Source organism: Gasterosteus aculeatus, chromosome Y (genome assembly GCF_964276395.1).
Source record: "Gasterosteus aculeatus chromosome Y, fGasAcu3.hap1.1, whole genome shotgun sequence".
Lineage (NCBI taxonomy): Eukaryota > Metazoa > Chordata > Actinopteri > Perciformes > Gasterosteidae > Gasterosteus > Gasterosteus aculeatus.
In genome coordinates, this window is record NC_135709.1 from 19665016 (window position 1) to 19686234 (window position 21219).

The 21219-nt window shown below is 44.8% G+C and overlaps 3 protein-coding genes and 1 long non-coding RNA gene across 10 annotated transcripts in view; 3 read left to right on the plus strand and 1 right to left on the minus strand.

The window, feature by feature from the left end:
* The first annotated feature begins 258 nt into the window (after positions 1-258).
* Positions 259-12435, plus strand: LOC120812396 (ATP-dependent DNA helicase DDX11-like). The gene is given in 22 exon segments (XM_078097743.1): positions 259-395; positions 486-543; positions 655-785; positions 968-1042; positions 1132-1209; positions 1292-1338; positions 1459-1538; positions 1652-1693; positions 9186-9253; positions 9334-9372; positions 9443-9614; positions 9788-9919; positions 10002-10114; positions 10185-10257; positions 10401-10504; positions 10610-10765; positions 10844-10912; positions 11021-11121; positions 11218-11302; positions 11394-11469; positions 11546-11700; positions 11799-12435. Coding segments are annotated over 20 exon segments (1812 nt in total). The 5' UTR covers positions 259-395; positions 486-543; positions 655-671; the 3' UTR covers positions 11832-12435.
* LOC120809811 (uncharacterized) lies at positions 1700-8988 on the plus strand. The gene is made up of 2 exons (XR_013455039.1): positions 1700-2457; positions 6121-8988. It is a non-coding gene; the product is annotated as an uncharacterized LOC120809811 (long non-coding RNA).
* On the minus strand, positions 10529-18073 carry LOC120812360 (WASH complex subunit 1-like). 4 transcript variants are annotated; one of them, XR_013455036.1, is made up of 12 exons: positions 17916-18073; positions 17295-17435; positions 15980-16091; positions 15707-15853; positions 14548-14684; positions 14311-14446; positions 13991-14186; positions 13742-13909; positions 13428-13565; positions 12886-12954; positions 12603-12808; positions 10529-11346 (listed from the first exon to the last, which is right to left on the minus strand). XR_013455036.1 is itself a non-coding variant. In XM_040168285.2 (11 exons), the coding sequence occupies exons 1-11, from the start codon at positions 17921-17923 to the stop codon at positions 12666-12668; spliced, it is 1395 nt and encodes a 464-aa protein (XP_040024219.1). In that variant the 5' UTR covers positions 17924-18073; the 3' UTR covers positions 12118-12665. The 4 variants fall into 4 exon arrangements, 2 of the variants coding, with proteins under 2 accessions (XP_040024219.1, XP_040024218.1); XR_013455035.1 differs by having other exon boundaries at positions 12886-12957; XM_040168285.2 differs by lacking the exon at positions 10529-11346 and having other exon boundaries at positions 12118-12808.
* A 629-nt stretch (positions 18074-18702) lies between these two features.
* LOC120812353 (IQ motif and SEC7 domain-containing protein 3-like) overlaps positions 18703-21219 on the plus strand; it is a 28590-nt gene continuing 26073 nt past the window's right edge. For all 4 annotated transcript variants that reach the window (XM_040168244.2, XM_040168245.2, XM_040168246.2 and 1 more), the window contains exon 1: positions 18703-19527. In XM_040168244.2, the coding sequence (XP_040024178.2) occupies positions 19004-19527 (524 nt within the window). In that variant the 5' untranslated portion in view covers positions 18703-19003. The remainder of the gene's footprint in view (positions 19528-21219) is intronic.

Here is a 21219-nt window from a genome sequence, read left to right on the forward strand (position 1 = left end):
TCAAAGTTGAAGGTGAGGTCGATCAACGCGCGTCAGGTGGATCCTCGGGAACTTTGGCATCTCACCTCCGTTGTTTGTTTGTGTGTCCAGGAAGACGAATTGAAAAGAAAGAAGAGGGAGGAACGCTTGGAAATCCGAAACAACGTTCAACTCAAGTATATGCAATGAAAAGAAAAGTAAGGGATCCTGAACGGTGACATTTCCAATCAAAGTAAGTCAAGTCCCTCCAACTTTATTTGTATTTGTATGCATCTCTAGAGTTCTGATGATGAAGAGGCATTCAAATTGCCTAAGCTCAGTAAGGAGGAAGACACCGAGACACAAGGCGATCAAGAGGACGAGGAGCTTGTCGTTGCAGAATATGAGAGTGATGACGAGTCAAAGACCAGGACCAGGTGAGCTGAGCCATTGATTACTGATCGGTAAGCAATCATCAAATGTTGTGACAGAGAATGACAGCGGCGGGTGTTTGCTCTCACGCTCAGATTCTGCGGCGCTGACGAGGACACGGACGACGAGCTGGTTGAAGAACACGTTAATAAGGTGTGTGATAGAGACGATTTAACAACTGTGAGGACGAGTGTCCCATTGATATAAACCATAATGATGAGGCCGGGGCACACTCTTATGTTCTTATGTGTCCCTACAACAAAGCTTCAGCACTGCAGCACATGAGGGACAACGTCCTGGAGACAGTCCACGATATCGAGCAGATGCTGAAGCTGGGCAGAGAGACACGTTCGTGTCCCTACTATGCCGCACGCCTGGCCGTTCCCCCTGCACAGGTGACGCTGTCCTCTCCCTACTGGCTCACTGAAGCCCCGTGCCTCGCGTCGTTGGAGGCGACTTGCTCGGCGCGCTGCCGATATCGCCCTTGTTCCAAAACTTCACAAAGGTTGTTTTTAATTTTTTGGTAAGCAGATTGGAGCATTGATTTCTAACCTGTGTGTTTGTGGCGTCTGCATAGTTGGGGGTCTTGCCCTATCAGATGTTGCTTCACGAAGCCACAAGGAGGGCAGCGGGGATCAAGCTGAAGGGACAGGTAGGATTATGTGTTTTAATCAGTTCTTTGTATCGCCATGGAAATAGCAGCAGAAATGTTTGAATATATATATTTTTATTTTTTCACAGGTGGTGATCATAGATAAAGCTCACAATCTTAGTGACACACTGTCCTGTATACACAGCGCAGAGCTAACTGGAGCGCAGGTTAAGAACATGTGTATCATATCATACACCTCGTGTACCCCTCATGTTCTCTGCATTACACTAACCTGTGAATCTGCTACAGCTTTGCCGCACCTACTCGCAGCTCGCCCAGTACGACGATCGCTACAAGTGAGTTTTTCACACCGACTCGAGATGCACCCGCACACCAATTCAATATTGTAATTGTGCAGTTTGGATGTCGAGGATGGTAAACACCTGGTGCTCCTGGTGTTGTGGGAACAACACCAGGAGCAGACTGAAGGCCAAGAACGTGATGTACATCAAACAGATTCTGTTTGCGATCGAGGGGCTTGTCCGGGCGCTGGGAGGTGAGTGCGTTTGAGTTCAAATGACTTCTGTGATTACGGATTACTGCCACTCTGCACCACGGTGGGGAGATTGCGTTGCGTTTCAGCCATTTATGTAAATGTGATCCCGGCAGGTAAAGTGGGGCAAAATCCACAGAGCCAGACTACACTAACAGGTTAGTGAATAATACGTGCATACACTGTTGGAGCTATATTTTTATTTTTGCTTTACTCGTATTGTCGTTTATTGGTCACATGGTGTTATGTTCATTTGCATAAGTAGGTCAAGGTGGGAGGTTCTTCAGGCACGAGGGCATATGGTTTTTTACCAGCGTGAGAGAGGCAGCAGAAATGTCTGTGAGCTTGCTTATGTGTGTGAATAAACCGCCTCAAACTCAATCTTGTTATGGACATTACTTTGCTTTGGTACCTCTGAACCTGCGTAAAGCCTAACCATGACGTAGCCTCGAGTGGCCATTTGAGAAGTTTGTTATTATTTGTTTTTGTTTAAGTTTATGGACAAATAGCCACTACATTAAGTAAAAAACCCGCCCTGGATATATCGTTGGTTTACGTGGATACTGGACTTGTCGTTTGCTGGATTACCGTTTCGAAAGTGGATTACTCACCTGGATGCGGGAGACAAACAAAGGAAAGGGCCTAGGAGTGACGGAGGTGTGGGCTGGATACAGTGCAAACATCGAATAATACGACCCATCCGACAGTGTAAAGTTTCCCTGGACACCGTACTGGATAACGGTGAAGCTACTGGAGCGCTGGAGCTGCACTACGGAGTGGAGGATATTATTTGCTGCAATTTGAATTCGCAAAGGCCCAAAGCCTTCACAGGTAACGCGCACGGCCGCGCGCAACAACAGCTACTGCGTGCATTCAACTCCGTGTACAAAGGCAACCACCGCAACAAACAAAGTTCCACAAGGTATGTGCTGTATTCAATCTTTGCAAACAACCGTGGGTGTACATGACCGGCATCAACAAAGGGTAAAATGTCTGACGTTGCATCTAAAGCCAAAAGCGACACGGCGCTTCCTACAAGAAGACGCACAAGTTTTACTGCTAAAGGAATGATGTTTTTTATGCAAACGTGTCAGGAAAAGAGATCGATGCAATGCAAACGAGCCAAATCCTACATGAATCAGATGGATAAGTTGATGCATTCTGCAGACAATATTGATGCAGTCAAGTCTCTTTTGGATCAAATAATAATATGTGTTGATGAGGCAAAACAACATCATTTATCACTTGTGTCACTGGACATACCTCAGGATGAGAAGGAGAAACAAGATAAATATTTTGAACAAAAGGAGAAGTGTTTTTCAAGCTTTATTGATGACGTCAAAGGCTGGTTATCAAATACAGGCCATTCATATGAACTTCCAATTAAACCACCTGATAATCAAACTGATATTGGGCCTGAGGACAGTGTATCCAATAAAGGTTCTGCAGCGCGTTCAAAGGCTGGCTCTAAATTGTCAAGGATTTCATCCAGTGCATCTGCAAAAATATTAGCGCAAGCAGAGAGAGCAGCATTACAGGAGCGCATGGCTGCTCTAAAACAAAAGCACACTTTGGAGGCGCAGGAGGAACAAATAAGACTTGAACAAGAGGAATTACGGAAGAAACGGGAACATTTAAGGAGAGAAAAGGAACAACTTGCTCTGGAGGCAGAATTAAAGGTGACAAATGCAAAATTGGAGGTTCTGCAAGTAAGCTCAAAGTGTGGCTCTAAAGTGTCAAGATGTGCATCTCAAACATCAGGTGGCATGAATTCTTACTTGAAAAGGTCAGAAATTCAAGGGACATATGAACTAAATCCGAATGCTGAACGCTATGTGCCCACCAATAAAAGCTCTGAACCTACCTCCAGTCGCTTGTTAAATCCTGTCCCTGTTGGTGTTCAACCCAAACATGTTGTAAAACAAATACCCATACCTAATGTCATTTCTGTGTTTCAAAGGCAAGGTACACAATCACTTGGTTCGCAAGATGTTTGTGACGATAATCAACCCACCAATTCTCCGGACATTTTGAATATCATGCAGCGTCAAAATGAAATAACTGCGCTGTTGGTCCAACAAAACACAGCCTCTGCTCTGCCTATGAGAAATATACCTGTATTTGATGGTGATCCCCTGTATTTCAAATCTTTTCTCAGAGCCTTTGAAAATTGCATTGAGGATAAAACTCAAAATTTCAGTGATTGTCTGTACTTCCTAGAACAGTACACTAGGGGGCAACCAAGAGACATTGTAAGAAGTTGTCAGCATATGCCCTCTGAACCAGGTTATCAAAGAGCAAAAGCGCTTTTGATTGAACATTTTGGCAGTGAACATAAAATCTCTTCTGCTTACATGGACAAAATCAACAACTGGCCCTCAATAAAACCTGAGGATGTTAACGCTCTGCAGTCATTCGCTTTGTTCCTTCGAGGTTGCTCCAACATAGTACATCATATAAAGTACATGAAGGAGTTGGACATGCCAGCTAACCTCAGGACAATCCTAATGAAACTCCCATACAAGCTGAGGGAAAAGTGGAGAAATGTGGCATGTGACATACTGGAGCAAACTGGAAGCAGAGCAGTGTATGTTGATTTTGTGAATTTCATTGAAAAACAAGTCAAAATTGTTTCAGATCCTCTGTTTGGAAATATTAATGATGTTTCTCCAGCCAGCTATACAAAGCTATCCATGCAAGTTAAGCAGAAAAGGAAAAGTGGTACATTTGCCACCAGCATTAATGCACCAAAGGATGGACATAAAGAAATGGAAAACTTGACAGCTCACAGTAACCAGCTCAAATGTATGTTCTGCTATCTTACCAATCACACTCTGGAAAAATGCTTTCAGTTTAGAAGAAAGACACAACAGGACAAGATTCAGTTTCTAAAGGAGAAGGGCGTTTGTTTTGGGTGCTTGAAACATGGACACACGAGCAAAGACTGTAGGGGTCGGTTGGATTGTGAAGTGTGTCACAGGAAACATCCATCTGTCCTGCATGTGGAGAAGGAGGATACTACAAGGATAACCTCCAAAGAAACTGTGAGCACTGTATCCGGGAAGCAGCAGACGTGTGGTCATATTGGGGCTGGTGAAGAGGATATTGCAGTTTTTTCCATTGTGGCTGTGCAGGTGAAAAGTCGGAAAAGTAATAAAGTTGTGCATACTTATGCTTTCCTGGATCCTGGGAGCTCTGGGACTTTCTGTACTACAAGTATGGCTGAAAGGCTGGGAGTATCAGGAAAAAACTGTAATGTAGTGTTGAGGACAATGGGGCAGACTAAAACCATTAGCACTACTATAGTAACTGGTCTGGAGGTGTCTGGATTTGACACCGATGACTTTATTGAGCCACCATCTGTTCTGACACAAACAAAAATGCCTGTATCTAAAATCAATGTGCCATGTCAGGATGATGTTGCCAAATGGGCGTATTTGAGCAGCATTAGGCTACATGAAGTAGATGCAGATATAGACTTGCTCATTGGAACCGACTCGCCTAAAGTTTTGGAGCCATGGGAACTGATAAATAGTCAATGTGGTGGACCGTATGCAGTGAGGACCAGAGTTGGCTGGGTCATAAACGGGCCTCTTCGTGCTGGAAACTCTGAAGGTACTGGTGTCAAATCAGGATGCATAGTTGTAACTGCTAATCACATATCTGTGGAACACTTGGAAAGTATGTTGATGCAACAGTATAATCATGACTTTACTGAAAGAACAAGTGATGAACAACTTGAGATGTCAAGAGAAGACATTAAATTCATGAAAATTGTGGAGAGTACGACAGTGCTTAACAATGAACATTATTACATTGACTTACCTTTCAGAATTGACGATCCTGTTTTGCCAAATAATCGCTGCATTGCACTACAAAGACTCCAAAGCCTGAAGAGGAGATTTAATAGAAATAGTTCATTCAAGGCTCAATACGTTGATTTCCTTAACAACATGTTAGAGCAAGGATATGCAGAAAAGGTTCCCACAAATGAGCCCACTCTGGAACAAGGAAAGGTGTGGTACATTCCCCACCATGGTGTACATCATCCAACCAAAGGAAAGTTGCGTGTTGTGTTTGATTGCGGCTGTACCTACAAAGGTACATCATTGAACAGTCAGCTCTTGCAGGGCCCAGACTTCACTAACACGCTAATTGGTGTCCTTCTTCGGTTTAGAGAAGAGCCCATCGCTGTTATGGCTGATATCAACGCCATGTTCCATCAGGTCCGGGTGCCATATAAGCACGTTAACTTCTTGCGCTTTCTATGGTGGCCCAATGGAGACGCTACAGCGGAGCCAGAGGAATACAGGATGTGCGTGCATTTGTTTGGAGCTGTATCCTCTCCAAGCTGCTCAAACTATGCACTGAGGAGAACTGCTGAGGATAATGCACTGCAATATTCACCCGATGTCCTTCGTACAGTCAAGACAAATTTCTACGTGGACGACTGTCTTAAGTCCACTGTGACAGAGGAAGATGCAGTGAAGCTCATACATGGATTAACATCTCTCTGTAAAAAAGGTGGCTTCCATCTCCAAAAGTGGGTCACAAATAACTCAAATGTGTTTGCACTTATTCCTAGCAACATCAGAGCAGTGGGTTTGGAGAACATGGATTTGGACAGGGACCAACTCCCTGTGGAAAGAGCTCTGGGGATGCAATGGTGTGTTCAAGGAGATACGTTCAGCTTCAGGACTGCAGTGCAGGAACGTCCACACACTAGAAGGGGCATCCTTTCTGTGGTGAGCTCTCTTTACGACCCGCTGGTTTTTTTGTCTCCTTTCATAATCCCTGCCAAGTTACTGTTACAGGAGCTGTGCAGAATGAACTTCAAATGGGATGAGCCAGTTCCCTGTGATGTCTCTGAACATTGGTCTGAGTGGCTCTCTGAACTTCAACATATGAGTGGATTTAAAGTGGAACGGTGCATTAAACCCAAAAACTTTGGAACACAATTGAAAGCAGAACTGCATCATTTTTCAGATGCTAGTCAAATAGGATATGGCACTGTTTCATACTTGAGATTGGAGAGCACTGACAATGTGCATGTTTCATTTATCACAGGCAAAGCTTGTGTCGCTCCTCTAAAGCAACTAACCATTCCACGCCTTGAGCTTGCTGCAGCTGTGCTTGCTGTTCGAGTGAACACAATGCTGTTGAAAGAGCTACAGTTGCCATTGCAAAGGTCATTCTTTTGGACCGATAGCACTACTGTTCTCAAGTACATCTTTAATGAAACAAAGCGCTTCCACACATATGTTGCCAATCGTGTCAGCACCATAAGAGAATCCACAGACAAAGATCAGTGGAGGTATGTAAACACCAAAGACAATCCTGCAGATGAAGCTTCTCGAGGACTAAGAGCTCAGGAGTTTGGAAAAGGAAAATGGCTAAAAGGACCGGACTTTTTGCACTTGCCCCCCACCAGATGGCCGAAACTCGACTTGGACGCCTCTTCCATTCCATCGGATGATGCAGAGGTGAAAAGGGAACTTAAGGTGAATGCTGTTACAATACACAGTGACAATCCCCTCAGTCAGCTCATTCACTATTTTTCATCCTGGAGAAAGCTTAAAACATCAGTGGCCTGGCTGTTGGAGCTTAAAGAAAGACTTTTACTTTTGAGCCGAAAGAGAAAAGAATATGTGGTCAACCAGAATGAGAATGTGGAAAAGGAGATTAAAAAATTCAAAGCCGCACTTGGAAAATCCAACTTGACACCAGAGCGGTTGGAGGAAGCCGAAAAGGCAATAATTCAGTTTGCGCAAAACCAAAGATTCAGTACTGAAATTTCCTCACTAAAACATGACCCAAAGACTGTTTTTAAAGACAGTCCTCTGTATCGCCTCGACCCCTTCATCGAAGATGGCATCCTCAGAGTTGGTGGACGTCTGTTTAAGTCTGTTCTGCCGTGGGAGGTAAAGCATCCTGTGATTCTGTCAAAGGATTTGCATGTTTCCCAGCTCATATTGCGTTACATCCATTGCCAACTTGGACATGCTGGACGCAATTACATGCTGCACAGATTGAGACAGAAGTATTGGATCATAAATGCCAACTCTGCGGCCAGGAAGATTCTCTCACAATGTACAGTGTGCAGAAGGTACAGAGGAAAGCTTGGAGAACAGAAGATGTCCGACTTACCGGAGGAACGAGTTGTGCCTGATAACGCACCCTTTACAAATGCGGGAGTGGACTATTTTGGACCATTGGAGGTGAGGAGAGGGAGAACTGTGCTGAAGCGATATGGAGTGATATTTACCTGTATGAGTAGCCGCGCAGTACACCTTGAGGTGGCACACTCCCTCGACACAGACTCCTGCATTAATGCTGTGCGAAGATTTATCTGCAGAAGGGGACCTGTGACAAGTATAAGGTCAGATAATGGCACAAATTTTGTTGGTGCGAAGAAGGAACTGAGGCAGGCATTGGCCGCTTTAAATCACTCTAAAATTGAAAGGACTTTTGTGCAGGAAGGAATGACGTGGAGTTTTAACACCCCAGCTGCATCTCACCAAGGTGGCGTTTGGGAGCGTCTGATTCGCTCTGTGCGCAGTGTACTTACCTCTGTTATTGGACATCAACTGCTGGACGAGGAAGGCCTGCAAACGCTGTTTTGCGAGGTGGAGGCGATACTCAATGACCGGCCAATAACTAAGGCTTCAGAAGATCCCAATGATTTAGAAGCGCTTACTCCAAATCACATTCTCCTGTTAAAAGGCAAGCCCATTCTGCCATTAGGTCTGTTTGAGAAATCTGATCTGTACATTAAGAGGAGATGGAGGCAAGTGCAGTACGTTGCGGAGCTTTTCTGGAAAAGATGGACAGCGGAGTATTTGCTTGTAATGCAAGAAAGGCAAAAATGGACGAAGCAAAAGAGAAACTTTATTCCAGGAGATATTGTCGTAATCGCTGATGCCACAGCTCCAAGAGGCTCATGGATGATGGGCAGAGTGCTAAGCGCCATAGCTGACTCCCGAGGACTGGTTCGCTCTGTGAAGGTCCAAACGAAGATCAGCGTCCTGGACAGACCAATAACCAAGCTCTGTCTTCTCTTGGAGGCTAATAATTGACTATACAACTCATTCTTTCTCCTATCTCTGTCTTCCATCTGTTTGTTTCTTTCAGATATGGAGAATCCGAAGATGTGAAGATTCCAGTTTAATGCTTAAGCTACAATTAGAAAATAGCTCCTTTGTGTTAAAGCTAAGGTTAATTGTGGGTAAAGTACCGTTACAATTAGGGGCTGGGTTGTTGGAGCTATATTTTTATTTTTGTTTTACTCGTATTGTCGTTTATTGGTCACATGGTGTTATGTTCATTTGCATAAGTAGGTCAAGGTGGGAGGTTCTTCAGGCACGAGGGCATATGGTTTTTTACCAGCGTGAGAGAGGCAGCAGAAATGTCTGTGAGCTTGCTTATGTGTGTGAATAAACCGCCTCAAACTCAATCTTGTTATGGACATTACTTTGCTTTGGTACCTCTGAACCTGCGTAAAGCCTAACCATGACGTAGCCTCGAGTGGCCATTTGAGAAGTTTGTTATTATTTGTTTTTGTTTAAGTTTATGGACAAATAGCCACTACATACACACACGATGCACCTCCAACAAGAATTGACAAACCCTTCGTGCATCTTTGTCTGTTAGGAACTGAACTGCACACCATCAACAACTTCCTATTCAAGGCTCAGATTGACAATATAAACTTGTTTAAGGTATTATAAAGTGTTATGTTGGTAAAAATTGAAATCATGTCTCCAAAAGGCAAACTCTGATTTCTTCAATGTCACTTCAGTTACAGAGATACTTTGAGAAGAGCACGATAAGCAGAAAAGTAAGCGTTTCATATTCACGTTTATATGTATTGATTTCCGCCTCAAACATATTGAGAGATCCTCCCGTAGGATCAAACAAATCCCACAAGAGTCTTCTGTGGGCTAGGAGGCTTCGTGGAGAAGTACGCAGGATCGGGCGTGAGTGTGCACACGCAGAGCCGCACCAACAAGGAGAACCGCTGCACAGAGAGACTGAACCGCTACCTTCAAACACTGCAGAGCACCCAAATCAACGAGCCAGGTCAGAGGGAGGATTGTGTCATGTGCACCGCAGACATGTTGCGTTGTGGTTGCAACATGAAGTAATTTACCAAATAAAACGCAGCTTAATTTCTGGAAACCTTGTGATGGGAGAAATGTATTTCCCTCTAAATTGTATTTTTCTTTTCTTTTTTTAACCTCCCATGTGTGTAGTTTCTTCAGCGGACCAGCAGGGGTCAGAGACGGAGAAAGCACTGGCCACGTCTCCCATGATGCAGGTGGAGGGTTTCTTCATGGCTCTCACCAACAGCAACGCCGATGGCAGTGTGTTGGTGCACAAGCAAGGTAAAGTAAAACAGTAAAAACAGAAATCCAAATAAAGATTTGTAAAAAAAAAAAAAAAATCCCCTCGCTGTATCACGTGCAGGTACTTTATCAGAGAGCAGCATCAAGTTCCTGCTGTTGAACCCAGCGGTCCACTTTGCCCAGGTGCTGAAACAGTGCAGAGCCGTCGTCATCGCGGGAGGAACCATGCAGCCTGTAAGTCGATTTTAATCCATTAAATCCATTGCTGTGTACGTTGTGTTATTCTGAAAGACGGCATATGTAGGTTTCAGACTTCAAACAAGAGTTACTGCTTTCTGCTGGAGTGGAGGAAGAGCGCATCACAGAGTTTTCCTGTGGTGAGTATTTATACGCAACAAAAAAGTCCTAATTCTTAGTTATGAGAGAATTGCATTGTGAGGTTATAGTACATGAAATATTGTTCTGTGATTATGTAAAATAATTGAATATGTTTGTGTTGTTAAATTCCCTTTGTCTGTAGGTCACGTCATTCCTCCCGAGAACATTCTTCCTCTCGTCTTGTGCAGCGGCCCTTCTGGTCAGGAGCTGGACTTTACTTTCCAAAATAGAGACTCCCCACGCATGGCAACTGACACACACACACTCACTACTTTATTAAGTTGTTTAATATCATTAAATGTGGGTGCGTAGTTTACGCGAGCGCCCTGCAAATGTTGTGCCCGGTCACAGATGGACGAAACGGGGCGCATCCTCTTCGACATCTGTAACGTGGTGCCGGGCGGAGTCGTGTGCTTCTTCCCTTCCTACGAGTACTCGAGGCGCATCGTTTCTCACTGGGAGGCCAGCAGTGCTCTGACTCGTTTGGCCAAAAAAGAAGGTACTTCCGCATCAACCTTCGCCCCGTGGAAAGGGAAACATTCAACTTCCCAAACTGTCTTTAAGCCGTCATAATCACTTCCTCAGATCTTCCAGGAGCCCAAGAAATCAAACCAGGTGGAGCAGCTGCTGAACGAGTTCTCCCGCTGTATCCAGGTAAAATGTCACTGCCTCTAGCAGCATTGTCAGCATTGATAATCGGTCGGTCAACAGCATTTTGCCCGAGTGTTGCTATGTTCTTGTCTCTTCTTTCCATTCGATTAGCGGTGCGCTGTGGATGCCGGAGGGTTCACGGGAGCTTTGCTGTTCTCTGTTGTCGGAGGAAAGATGAGCGAGGGCATCAATTTCTCAGACGACCTGGGCAGGTGTGTGTTTTTTTTTCGTTAGCACGTCGACAGCTGGTAGTTGCACGTTACGTGTACGCAAAATGCTTTTCTCCGCGTGCGTCCGTGTCGTCGCAGGTGTGTGGTGATGGTGGGAATGCCGTATCCCAACATCAAATCTCCAGAGTTGCAGGAAAAGATGTCCTAACTGGACAAACACCTGGTGAGACCGCTGACTGTTCCAATAGGCTTTTGCTGTCCAGAGACCTGCCGAAACAAGTTTGAGGTTTAAGGCGCGTGTGTTTGCTTTTCAGCCTCACAGTGGAGGGAGAAGGCCTGGACAAGCACTCATAGAGAACCTCTGCATGAAGGCCATCAATCAATCCATAGGTAGTGTTGCGATATTCATGCGCCGCTGTTAATAAGTACGGACTTGATTGTAATCGTTTACTCGATCTCTCCGAAGGACGAGCTATTCGTCACCTTGGAGACTATTCCTGCATCGTGATGTGTGACCGACGCTACGCTCGACCCGCTACGCTGGCTAAACTCCCAACGTGGATCAAAAATCGCACGAGCACGCATACCACCTTTGGCCCTGCTTTTGCTGCTCTGCGGAAGGTGAGGAGCAAATCCGCTCATGAAATCCGCAGTCAAACATTTCTACTGCGTCATGACACAATGTACTCATGTGTTGTCTGTATGTTCTTCATTCCTAGTTCTTCCTGGAGAAGAAGCACAAGCAAGTGTAGCGTCACTTACACAGTACTCCACCAACATTTCCAAAGACCGAGGTTCTGGAGAACTTTGAGGAAAGGCGAGTGGCACTGTGGTTATGTGCAAATGTAGTCTGCTTCAGCCCCTTTCATTCGTCGTTCAGCCCCTTTTCATTCGTCTTCACGTTCATTCGTCTTCACGTTCTTTAACATTTTGAAGCTGTTGGACCTCTTAGTGCTCCTGGCTGTAGTTTGCATATGTTTTCTACTTTGTACGTTCTACCTTGACTTGTTGATAGAAATGAGACACATAAAGTCCCACTGATGGCAAAAGGTTTTTTATCAGATTGAAACAATACATCAGTCCTGCAATGTCTTAGAATTTAGTCTGGAACAGATATTTTTAAATGAATAACTGAAGCAGCTTCTCCAAAGACATCAGACACAGCGATGACATCCTTGTAACTAATTTAGCCTTGAAGAATATGTTAAATATTTAATGCATTTTATTCTGTTATGTAATGCAAAAAAAGGACTATGCAAGATGTTAGTAAAATGGTTTCAGTGCATTCAGTCTTAACACTTGTATAATTTAATATTGTACAATACATCATTATCAATAAAAATGTTGATTATTGGATTTTTAGGGATGTTTTGTTGAACAGGTGGGACAAACCAAAGGACTTATAACGAATGTTTGTTCACTGTGCAAAACTGTTGACTGAGTAAGGGCCAGTGTGTAACATGTTAACACGTATGTTATCACTGTTGAATGATCCCCTGAAAAGAGGAACCTATTTTCATTACCGTGGAATGAGCTCTTCCATCCTCTTCATTGCGCTCATTAGCATCATCATATCATTTCTACGGTTATGCCTCCCAGTCATCGTCGTCTGTTGTCACATGAGGAGAAGGAAGCGGTGGGATGACATCAGACATCCTGGCAAATGCACCACCAGTACCAGCTGGCGTTTTGCCCGGCTCGCCAGCAGCTGGATCCTTCCCAGAAATGCCTGCAGAGGGAACAGGAGGCATTATTTAGTGCATGCGGTTCCAACCTCATTTAGTTCAACGCAAGAAAAATCTTTACCTTTCCTCCGCATGGAGAGTTTGTTGAAGAGATCAGACATAAAGTCTCCACTACTAGATGCAGCGCCCACTGCTGTGAGACAAAGACAGGCCGTCACTACATGATCACACACAAAGGGAGCCGTGAAAGGGTTTCAATCATTCACCAGAAGCTGCGCTTCGGAGCCCATAAATACGACTGTTTGGTCTGCTTAGTCGGTATCAGCAGCTCTAAATATCAAACGTTAAGTTTTCACCTTACAAGATGAGCTTTCTGATATATTAGATTTCAAGAAAATTTAAAATACTACTTTAACCGTGTCAACCTTTCAGTGTAAGTTGCCATTTATTAAGTGAAGGGGACAAAGACGTGGACCAGGATGATAACCATGAGGCATAAACACAAACGCTCACAAACTGACATGCAGTGAAACACATTGAATAAACGTGAAAGCTAACTAGGACTTGGTCCTGCTGTGCTTTGACTGCATGTACGTCTCACCCTTTGCTAAAGCTCACGGTTAATGAAAGACTAGCAGAAGCACATTTCAAACGATCGGACACCTTGCTCTTGCTCCTTCTGTTTCTTCTTCTCCATCTTGCGCTCTTTGACGTTGCGTAACTGGGCCTTGCCGATGCCGCCGGCATTGCGGATGGACTCCAGGAGATTGGCACGGCCGTCCGACGGCTCAGACACGGGGCCTGCAGAGAGACGGCACGGGGTCACGGGGTTGATTTAAGCGCCATAGCTCTCAATAAGAGTGAACAGGGTTCCTCTGTGTTAAGAGTTACACCGGCTTTAATACACTTTAAACCTCCATCACATTCCACCAAGTCTTTAGCATGCAGCCAGAACACAGTTTGCGCCTGCCACAAACCTGAGTTTGACGCCTGAGGGACCCGCGTGGGGCTGTCAAGGGGAGGTGGGGGAGGCCGAGGGGGAGGAGGAGGAGGTGGTCCTGCAGGAATGGCAGGAGCGAGGGCAGGCTCGGGAGGAGGGGGGGGAGGTGGTGGAGGAGGTGGAACCATGGGTTGGAGCTGAGAGGCTGAAAGACAAGGAGATGAAAAGTCAACATGAGCTTGTCAAACACAGTATTAACCCAAATTGTGTGTGTGTGTGTTTGTACCATGTGCATCGCTCTCCTCTGCGAAAGTGGGCAGATCAGGGATAATGTGTGTGGGTCCTGATGGGGCAAAGCCGGGTCCGAGGTCTGCGCTGTAGGAGAGGTCGTCTGCGATGCCTGGAAGGTCAGGCAGGTAAGATGGCACATCTATTTCGGGCACCTGACCCAGGTCTGGCACATAGAAATAAGACTCTGCCGTCTGATGGAGAGAAAAGGATTAGATCAGAGACTGTCACTGCATCGTCAGTGGTTTATTAGCAATGCTTCAAAAAGAATGATCAAATTAAAGATGTGTTTTGGTTGGAGGAGGGTGTTTGACGTACCTGTCTATCCAACTGTTCCCTCTTTGTGATGGACAACGGCGCATCAAACGGCTTCTCTTCTTTCTCCGTCTCTAGTGTTCTGTGTGTTTTTGTCACGGCTCCGGCCAGAGGATCGAGGAACACATATTTCTTATATCTTCAAAAGCACCCAAATATGAAGAAGAAATTAAGATCATTTGTGTGAACACTTATCATCTCTGTCTGTCTCTTTGGTTGAGAGTGTTTGTGTGGACTCACAGGTTCTCTGTAGTATTAAAGAGCAACAGTGAGCTGACAGACGAAATGTTGCGTGGCAGACTGCCAAGTCCCTCCTCTGTCTCATCCTCAGACTTCTTCTTTTTGCTCACACACACTGGGAAATACATCAATTTCTCCTGAAAGGAAGAAACGCGCACGGAGCGAAAGGCAGATCTGTAAAATGTCAACTAAATCTCAGATAACACAAATCACAAATGCCACCAAAGTGCTCCCACATGCAAATGCATGCACGGGCCATTGCTTATGGGGGGGTTTAAATAATGCATTTCTGCCCCAAAGAAAGAAAAGTAGTCACAGTCAGTGTTTTCATTTCTCCATGTTAACCCTCTCTGACGACACAAAAAAAGGAAGAGATTCTCGATACCAAGCCGACACTGCAGAAAATACGCAGTTTTTTGTAAAGTTCCCTAAAGTGGTAATGGCAGAACATGGTGTTCACAATAAATAATGCAGGACGCTCTGCTGAGCTAAGCACACAAACGTGAACGCAGACAGAGGGACACCAAACCACTCATGAACTATTATACAATTTGTTTTGATTTGTTCTGTAGATCAATGTAATTTCATTAAATGGATGTCAGCTGGTTATTTAAATCGGAAGTTTGAAAAATCAACAGTGACGCGGATGGAAGCGCGAGGAACCGCGAGGAACCGCGAGGAACCGCGATGCTCACCGCTCACAGGAAAATATGTGAAATACATGCCGGGGTGCAGAGAGGAAGCTGGGAGACGGATTCTGGCCAATGGCCACGGGGCAGAGAACAAGCTCTCAACTCCTGTATAAATACTGAGGAGGTCACGGGGGGGAGGGGTTTCCCCCCCACAGTCTCCTTAAATACAGAGGAGTAGAAACCAACTCCAAGTACTACTGTCCTCGTATATCTGGAGTGACAACTGCGTCGTGATTCTCAGGAGGATAAAAGCCACGTAAAATGGCAATAAATCGTGGTTCTTTCTAGCCTTTTTTTTCAAACCACAGTTTTAGCACTGTCAGTCGTATAGAGACGCCCCAAATGTATCCATCTCTTTTACATTAGTTACAGTACTGTGGCTCAAAGACTCAGGACACTTTGGGAAACCATGGCTCTCTTAACAAGTCCATATTTATGTGAGAAAAATTGTTGTGTATTTATCTCACCTGCAAAGCCGTCTCATCAAAGGGTTGAAGTTTATTCTGTATCCTATGTCGGGGGCGAGTTTGTGAGGAGGGGTCTGTAGCCTCAATAAAAATAGACGAGTAATCCCGAAGGCGATCTGGAGCCGGGTACTTTGCGCTGGAGAAAACCTGTACACACAGAAAAGTGCTGATATAAATGACAGACACTGGGCTAATTATGCTTTCGATGATCTTTGATGGTCCTTAAGTGCAAAGTAAAAAAATCATCCTGCCAAATTGGAGGTGCTGTGTTACCTTGGTGGCCTTCTTACTGCCTTTGATCTTGTCGACGCGGGCCTGAGCCAGTCTGATCCTGTCAGTAACACTCTGCAGCTGGCGCCGGTTCTTCTCCACACTGTCGGACACCCTGGACGCAATACACACACACACACTCTGACATCAATATGGACGTCTACTCACAGTTCACAATATTTCTGAGACCATGTCATACAATTCAATTGGGATGAGTGGGCAACTTCTTAATGACCTAAGAGACCCGATTCCAAATGTCTTTCTTCATATGCACATTGCGGGTCTCTTAAAATCAGGAATAAAGATAAAAGTATAACACAGCTGTTTCTGAAATCAAGTAATCATTTTATATGTATCATCCAATGACTAACACAGCAAAATAATTCTGTTGAGAAATTAAATGTCACTTATTTCATTTCTAAGTTACAGTAGAGGCTTCCTCTATCTTCAGCGTTCCAGACAGGACCATCTGCTTGGAAACAGATGCTGTGGCATCAAACGTGCCTTAGAATATGGATTTGACTGCTCAATCCATTGAATAAGATGGTATTTAATGCCAATTATACTTGAACAGATGCTTTGTCATCAACAACCTTTTTGATTGAAGTTAAACTTTTATTTGTTACGTGCTTTTGTCTGCTGTATCCTGGTAGTGACAATGCTCACGCAGCACTTTTTACTTTATTGAAAGAGAAAATGAAAGAATCATTCTAAAAATAATTAGAACTATGAATACTAAAATAGTTGTACCGCCACTATTCATTTCAGAATTATTTTATCTCTTAACCATAATACAGGTATCTATTTTAGTAAAATATCAAAAATAATAATAATAGTATTTAGTCTATTAGAAGTTATAATCAAGGCAATGCAGGCAAAACTGCTGAATATTTGAATAACTGTTATCACTACAATTGATCATTTGTTTAATTTCTTATGACAAATTAATTAATCAGCAAATTGCTTTTACACAACTAGAGCAAGATGCATCCCATGGTAATGTGATTATAAAATGATATTAAATCACACAAGTAGTACTCGGGAATTGGTTGTCTTGTGTCCCTTCAAACCTCCAGCTCTTGTGTGTGCCGTCTTGTTTGTTTATACAGGGGGACAAAACGGCCTTTTCCCTACTGTAAAACATCACATTGCAGGGTGACGACCCGGTGAAGGTCAGGGGTTAGAATCGGGCTGGCAGCGGTAAAGGTCAGGCTTCTCATACACAGTCTTTGGAGGTAGTGTACGTCTTCAGGTAAATGTTCCCATACGTTATGGAAGCCACACTCTTTGTTCTGTGTGTGTCTGTGTGTGGCCTTGCCTTCTGAAAATATCCGTAGAAATGGTCTCCAGGTAGAGTAATGCATCCGCTATCTGATGGACAGCCTCCTCTCTCCTCAGGTCCGACTGGATGAGAGGCACAGAGTAAACCTGTCCCTCCAGGCACTGCTTCTGGCTCATCCTGATACACAACAACACGGTTTAGAAATGAAGAGCAAAGTTCACCACACCGGTCACTCAGACCTGGAGAGACAGGTGTGTGTTATTGATAGTCCAAGGGACAACTCGGACAACTCTTTCACAGTGATGCTGATTGACAGCTCCAGCATCACACAGCTTTCGTAAGGTTGAGACCCAGTAGCTCAAGCTGACCCTCATCTGACTGTCACGTGACCGTCCTGGAATAGAGCTGGTTTGGGTTTCACTGTGCAAATTGGCTATTAGCTCTCTGTCTATGGTCAAAGAAGCCCTTACTATTACTGTGTAAATTCCATAACCTGCGTTATACGTGGTTTTAATGTAACTCAACTATGGGGATCGACAATCAACGGAAACCCTGTCCGTGTTAAAGAAAGATTTGCCGCCAGCCTTCGATCGAACAATTCTCCTCCAATTAATTAATTACGAATACGACAGACTAAACAACATGCAGTCGGCTTACATAACCATGGGTCTGGTTTACTGGTTGACGGCTGCAGAAAGAATCAACGTCAGCAAGGCGATCCGTGCTAGCATCCGACCCCAAATGATTAGCAAACAGACAGCGAAGCAACGGTTCTCTACTTCCGCATATATGTGGCACGTGACCGCAATGAGGATGGCGTGTTGCCTTCACGCTCAATCAGTCATTTCTTACTCGAAACACGTGAATAATAATAATGATGTGAGTTATTGGATAATGTTTATGGGAGGCCTATCTGATTTATATAAATATGTGAATATAATTGGGTTTTTAGATTGAGATAAATCGCCGGCAGTTAAAACGCACTTGCTTTTGAAAGGGTTTCTGTGTTAAACAAGAGACAAGTTATTGCCATGGTACACGATATAATGTGGTTTCAAATAGCGTGCATCCAAAACGTGGTATGGCAGAATGATGACATCTCTTTTAACTTATTAAATAATACGTTTATTTTTTTTAGTTCCACATATGCCTCCTCTTATGTATTAATCAATGCATATCTTTCTTCTAACAACACTTTAGTCTTAAAACTGTCTCACTGTCTCTCCCTCGCTCGCTCTCCCTCGTTATACGTGGACGATCATTTGTGCATAAGGATGGCGTGGAGCAGTAATTACAAATAGTCCGATGTTATGTGCAGTAGCCTTCAACCAGGAATATGGCTCGGATGTGGAACTTCCGTGAACGGCCTGTAGGGCGCGTGCTTGCTCTCTCGCTCTCTCATTGCAAGTGCGTTATGACGCATCCGCCTGCCAGCGCCTCGCCTCCCCTCCTCCCTGCTGTCACATCTGGACCTCGCTCCTCTCATCAGCAACACTCAGCGCAGTGGGAGAGAGAAAAAAGAGTGAGGAAGAGAAAGACAGAGAGGGGGGAGGGAAGCGACCGGAGGAGCAGAGCCTTGCTCGGTCGCTGCAGCTTCATCCAGTGCCGAGCAGAATTAAGGGGAGGATAGCGCAAGGACACCTAATCTTCTCAGACGCGTTCACGGATATTTTGCATCTCCTCAGTCCTCCGTCCGTCAGTCCAGCTGTTTTCTTCGGCTTCTCTTCCCTCCTCCTGTCTTGGGTATGATGATGAGCACCAGCCTCCTGGAAAATCCGGTGCAGGCGATTCTGTACCTGCGAGAGCTCACCACCATCGTCCAGAACCAGCAGAGCCTCATCCAGACCCAGCGCTCCCGGATAGAGGAGCTGGACCGGCGGGTGGACGAGCTCATTGGCGAGAACAGGCACCTGCGGGACGTCAGGGTTCAACAGCAGCATCCTTACCATCACCACTACCACCATCACCCGGACCCCAGCTGCTTCCATCAACACCACCACCCTCAGGACCCGCAGCTCAAGACCAGTGCGGAGTCTCTCCTGGAACACAGCGCGGCATCAACCCCCGTAAAGGCGACTTCGGAGGTCCAGCAGCTATCCTCCCAACCCATGGACCCTGGGGACATGCAGCTGGTTCCGGCCGACCTGTCCACGGTCTCCCCAGTTGACAGTGAACCAGAAAACGGCGGAAGTTCCCAAAGCTGCCGCACTTTGGTTCCAATGACCCCCACGGCCCTTTGTCATTCCCTGGCCCTGTCAAGGAAATCCGAGTGAGTAGAATATATCGGTTGCATTTATATCCGTCCTAAAATAGTCAACTTGAGTACGGCATGCAGGCAGTTCAGAAGGTTGGGCTTTCTATATAAAAAACTCCTGTGCTAATGCATTTCCTCCGGTATCGACCGATAGCACTAATCCGTTTATTAAGCCTGTCTTTCATCCGTCGTCGCTTTTGAGTGGCATCCTTCTAAAACTGTATAATTCTGAGCGTGCACGCGCGCACGTGCGTTTCCTGAAGACGGAGCGTTAAACACGGGCAAATTACTAATTTCTGTGGTTCCGTGACAGAGGACACATAAGGAGTATTTAAATGTGAAGTTGGATCACGAATGCTGGATCGTTACATAACAAACAGCTGTAGTAGGCCTATATATTAGCGTGTGCACGCGCGGGCGCATACGTGTGTGTGTGTGTGTGTGTGTGTGTGTGTGTGTGTGTGTGTGCGTGTGTATTTGTGTGCTAAAAACATAGGCGGTCACCGTCAGCTTGAAACAGGCGCAGCCTCACTCGCGATGAGACGCTATTGGTCGCTGTCCAAGGTCCTGCTGTTTTCTCTATTAATTACCGCACGGGATCTGTGAACTCTCACGGGACCTCTGGGCCTCTGATGTTACTGTGTTAGATGAGGCACACGTGCACAGTGTCAGTCAGACACACACACACGCACACACACACACACACACACACACACACACACACACACACACACACACACACACACACACACACACACACACACACACACACCCCATCACCCCCTGCTTCGCACCAGAGCTTCATAGTACATCCACACGTCACCTAATGAGAGAAAATCCATCATTGTTGGAATGCATTAAACATTCCAAGTATTGTTCTTCAAATCTTTATTTCTTCATCTTCTATTTCTTCCGCGCGACCTGTCAACTCCTTCACACTTTCAGCTATTAAAACCGTTCAAATATTAAAATGTTCAGCTCCTTTCTGGCTTTAGGGCTATAGCTTTTCAGCTTTCCACCTCTTATGCTTGAATTTATATAAATCAATAATCATTAATATTTTAACATGGTTTTCCAATGGAGATTGTTTTCAAATCCTCTTAAACTCAACTTCCTGAAAGTCCTCAACTTTCAGACTTTTCAGCTCCGCCAATCTTTCAGCTACAGACACCATTTAAACTTTCAAATGTTGACACAGGTCTCAACTATTTTATGAAAAAAACTGCTTGTTGATATCTTTTGTACTTTTTTCATAATCACTGATTATGTTTCACTAGTTCTTCGCTCCGTTTCTGACTTTTACATGAGTGTGTATTGCGTCTGCTAGAGTGGAGAGCTCGCGGGCTAGAGGGTGAAGCAGCGCAGAAATCTGGTTAAAAAAGTATGGAACTTCTGTCCTTGCAGCCAAAGTATACACTCTAGAGGCTTCATTTCTTCAGATTAATGAGGGCATGGTTGTGCTGATTGGATTAATGCGTTCATGGAATCCCAGAGTTCTTTAGTTTTTGCTTAAGGAGTGTTAGAGTGACACAACCTCTGCCAAAAGCCCCATAGGCTCCAATACAAATCTGCTGACATATTTCTCACAAAAATCCACAAGGTACACGTTTTGTAAACGGCCATAGGAGCCGTATTTATTACCGGACAGACATAAAAACACATCCACGCGTTCGGTAGAGTCTTGGGTCTCATACAAACGCCGTATTT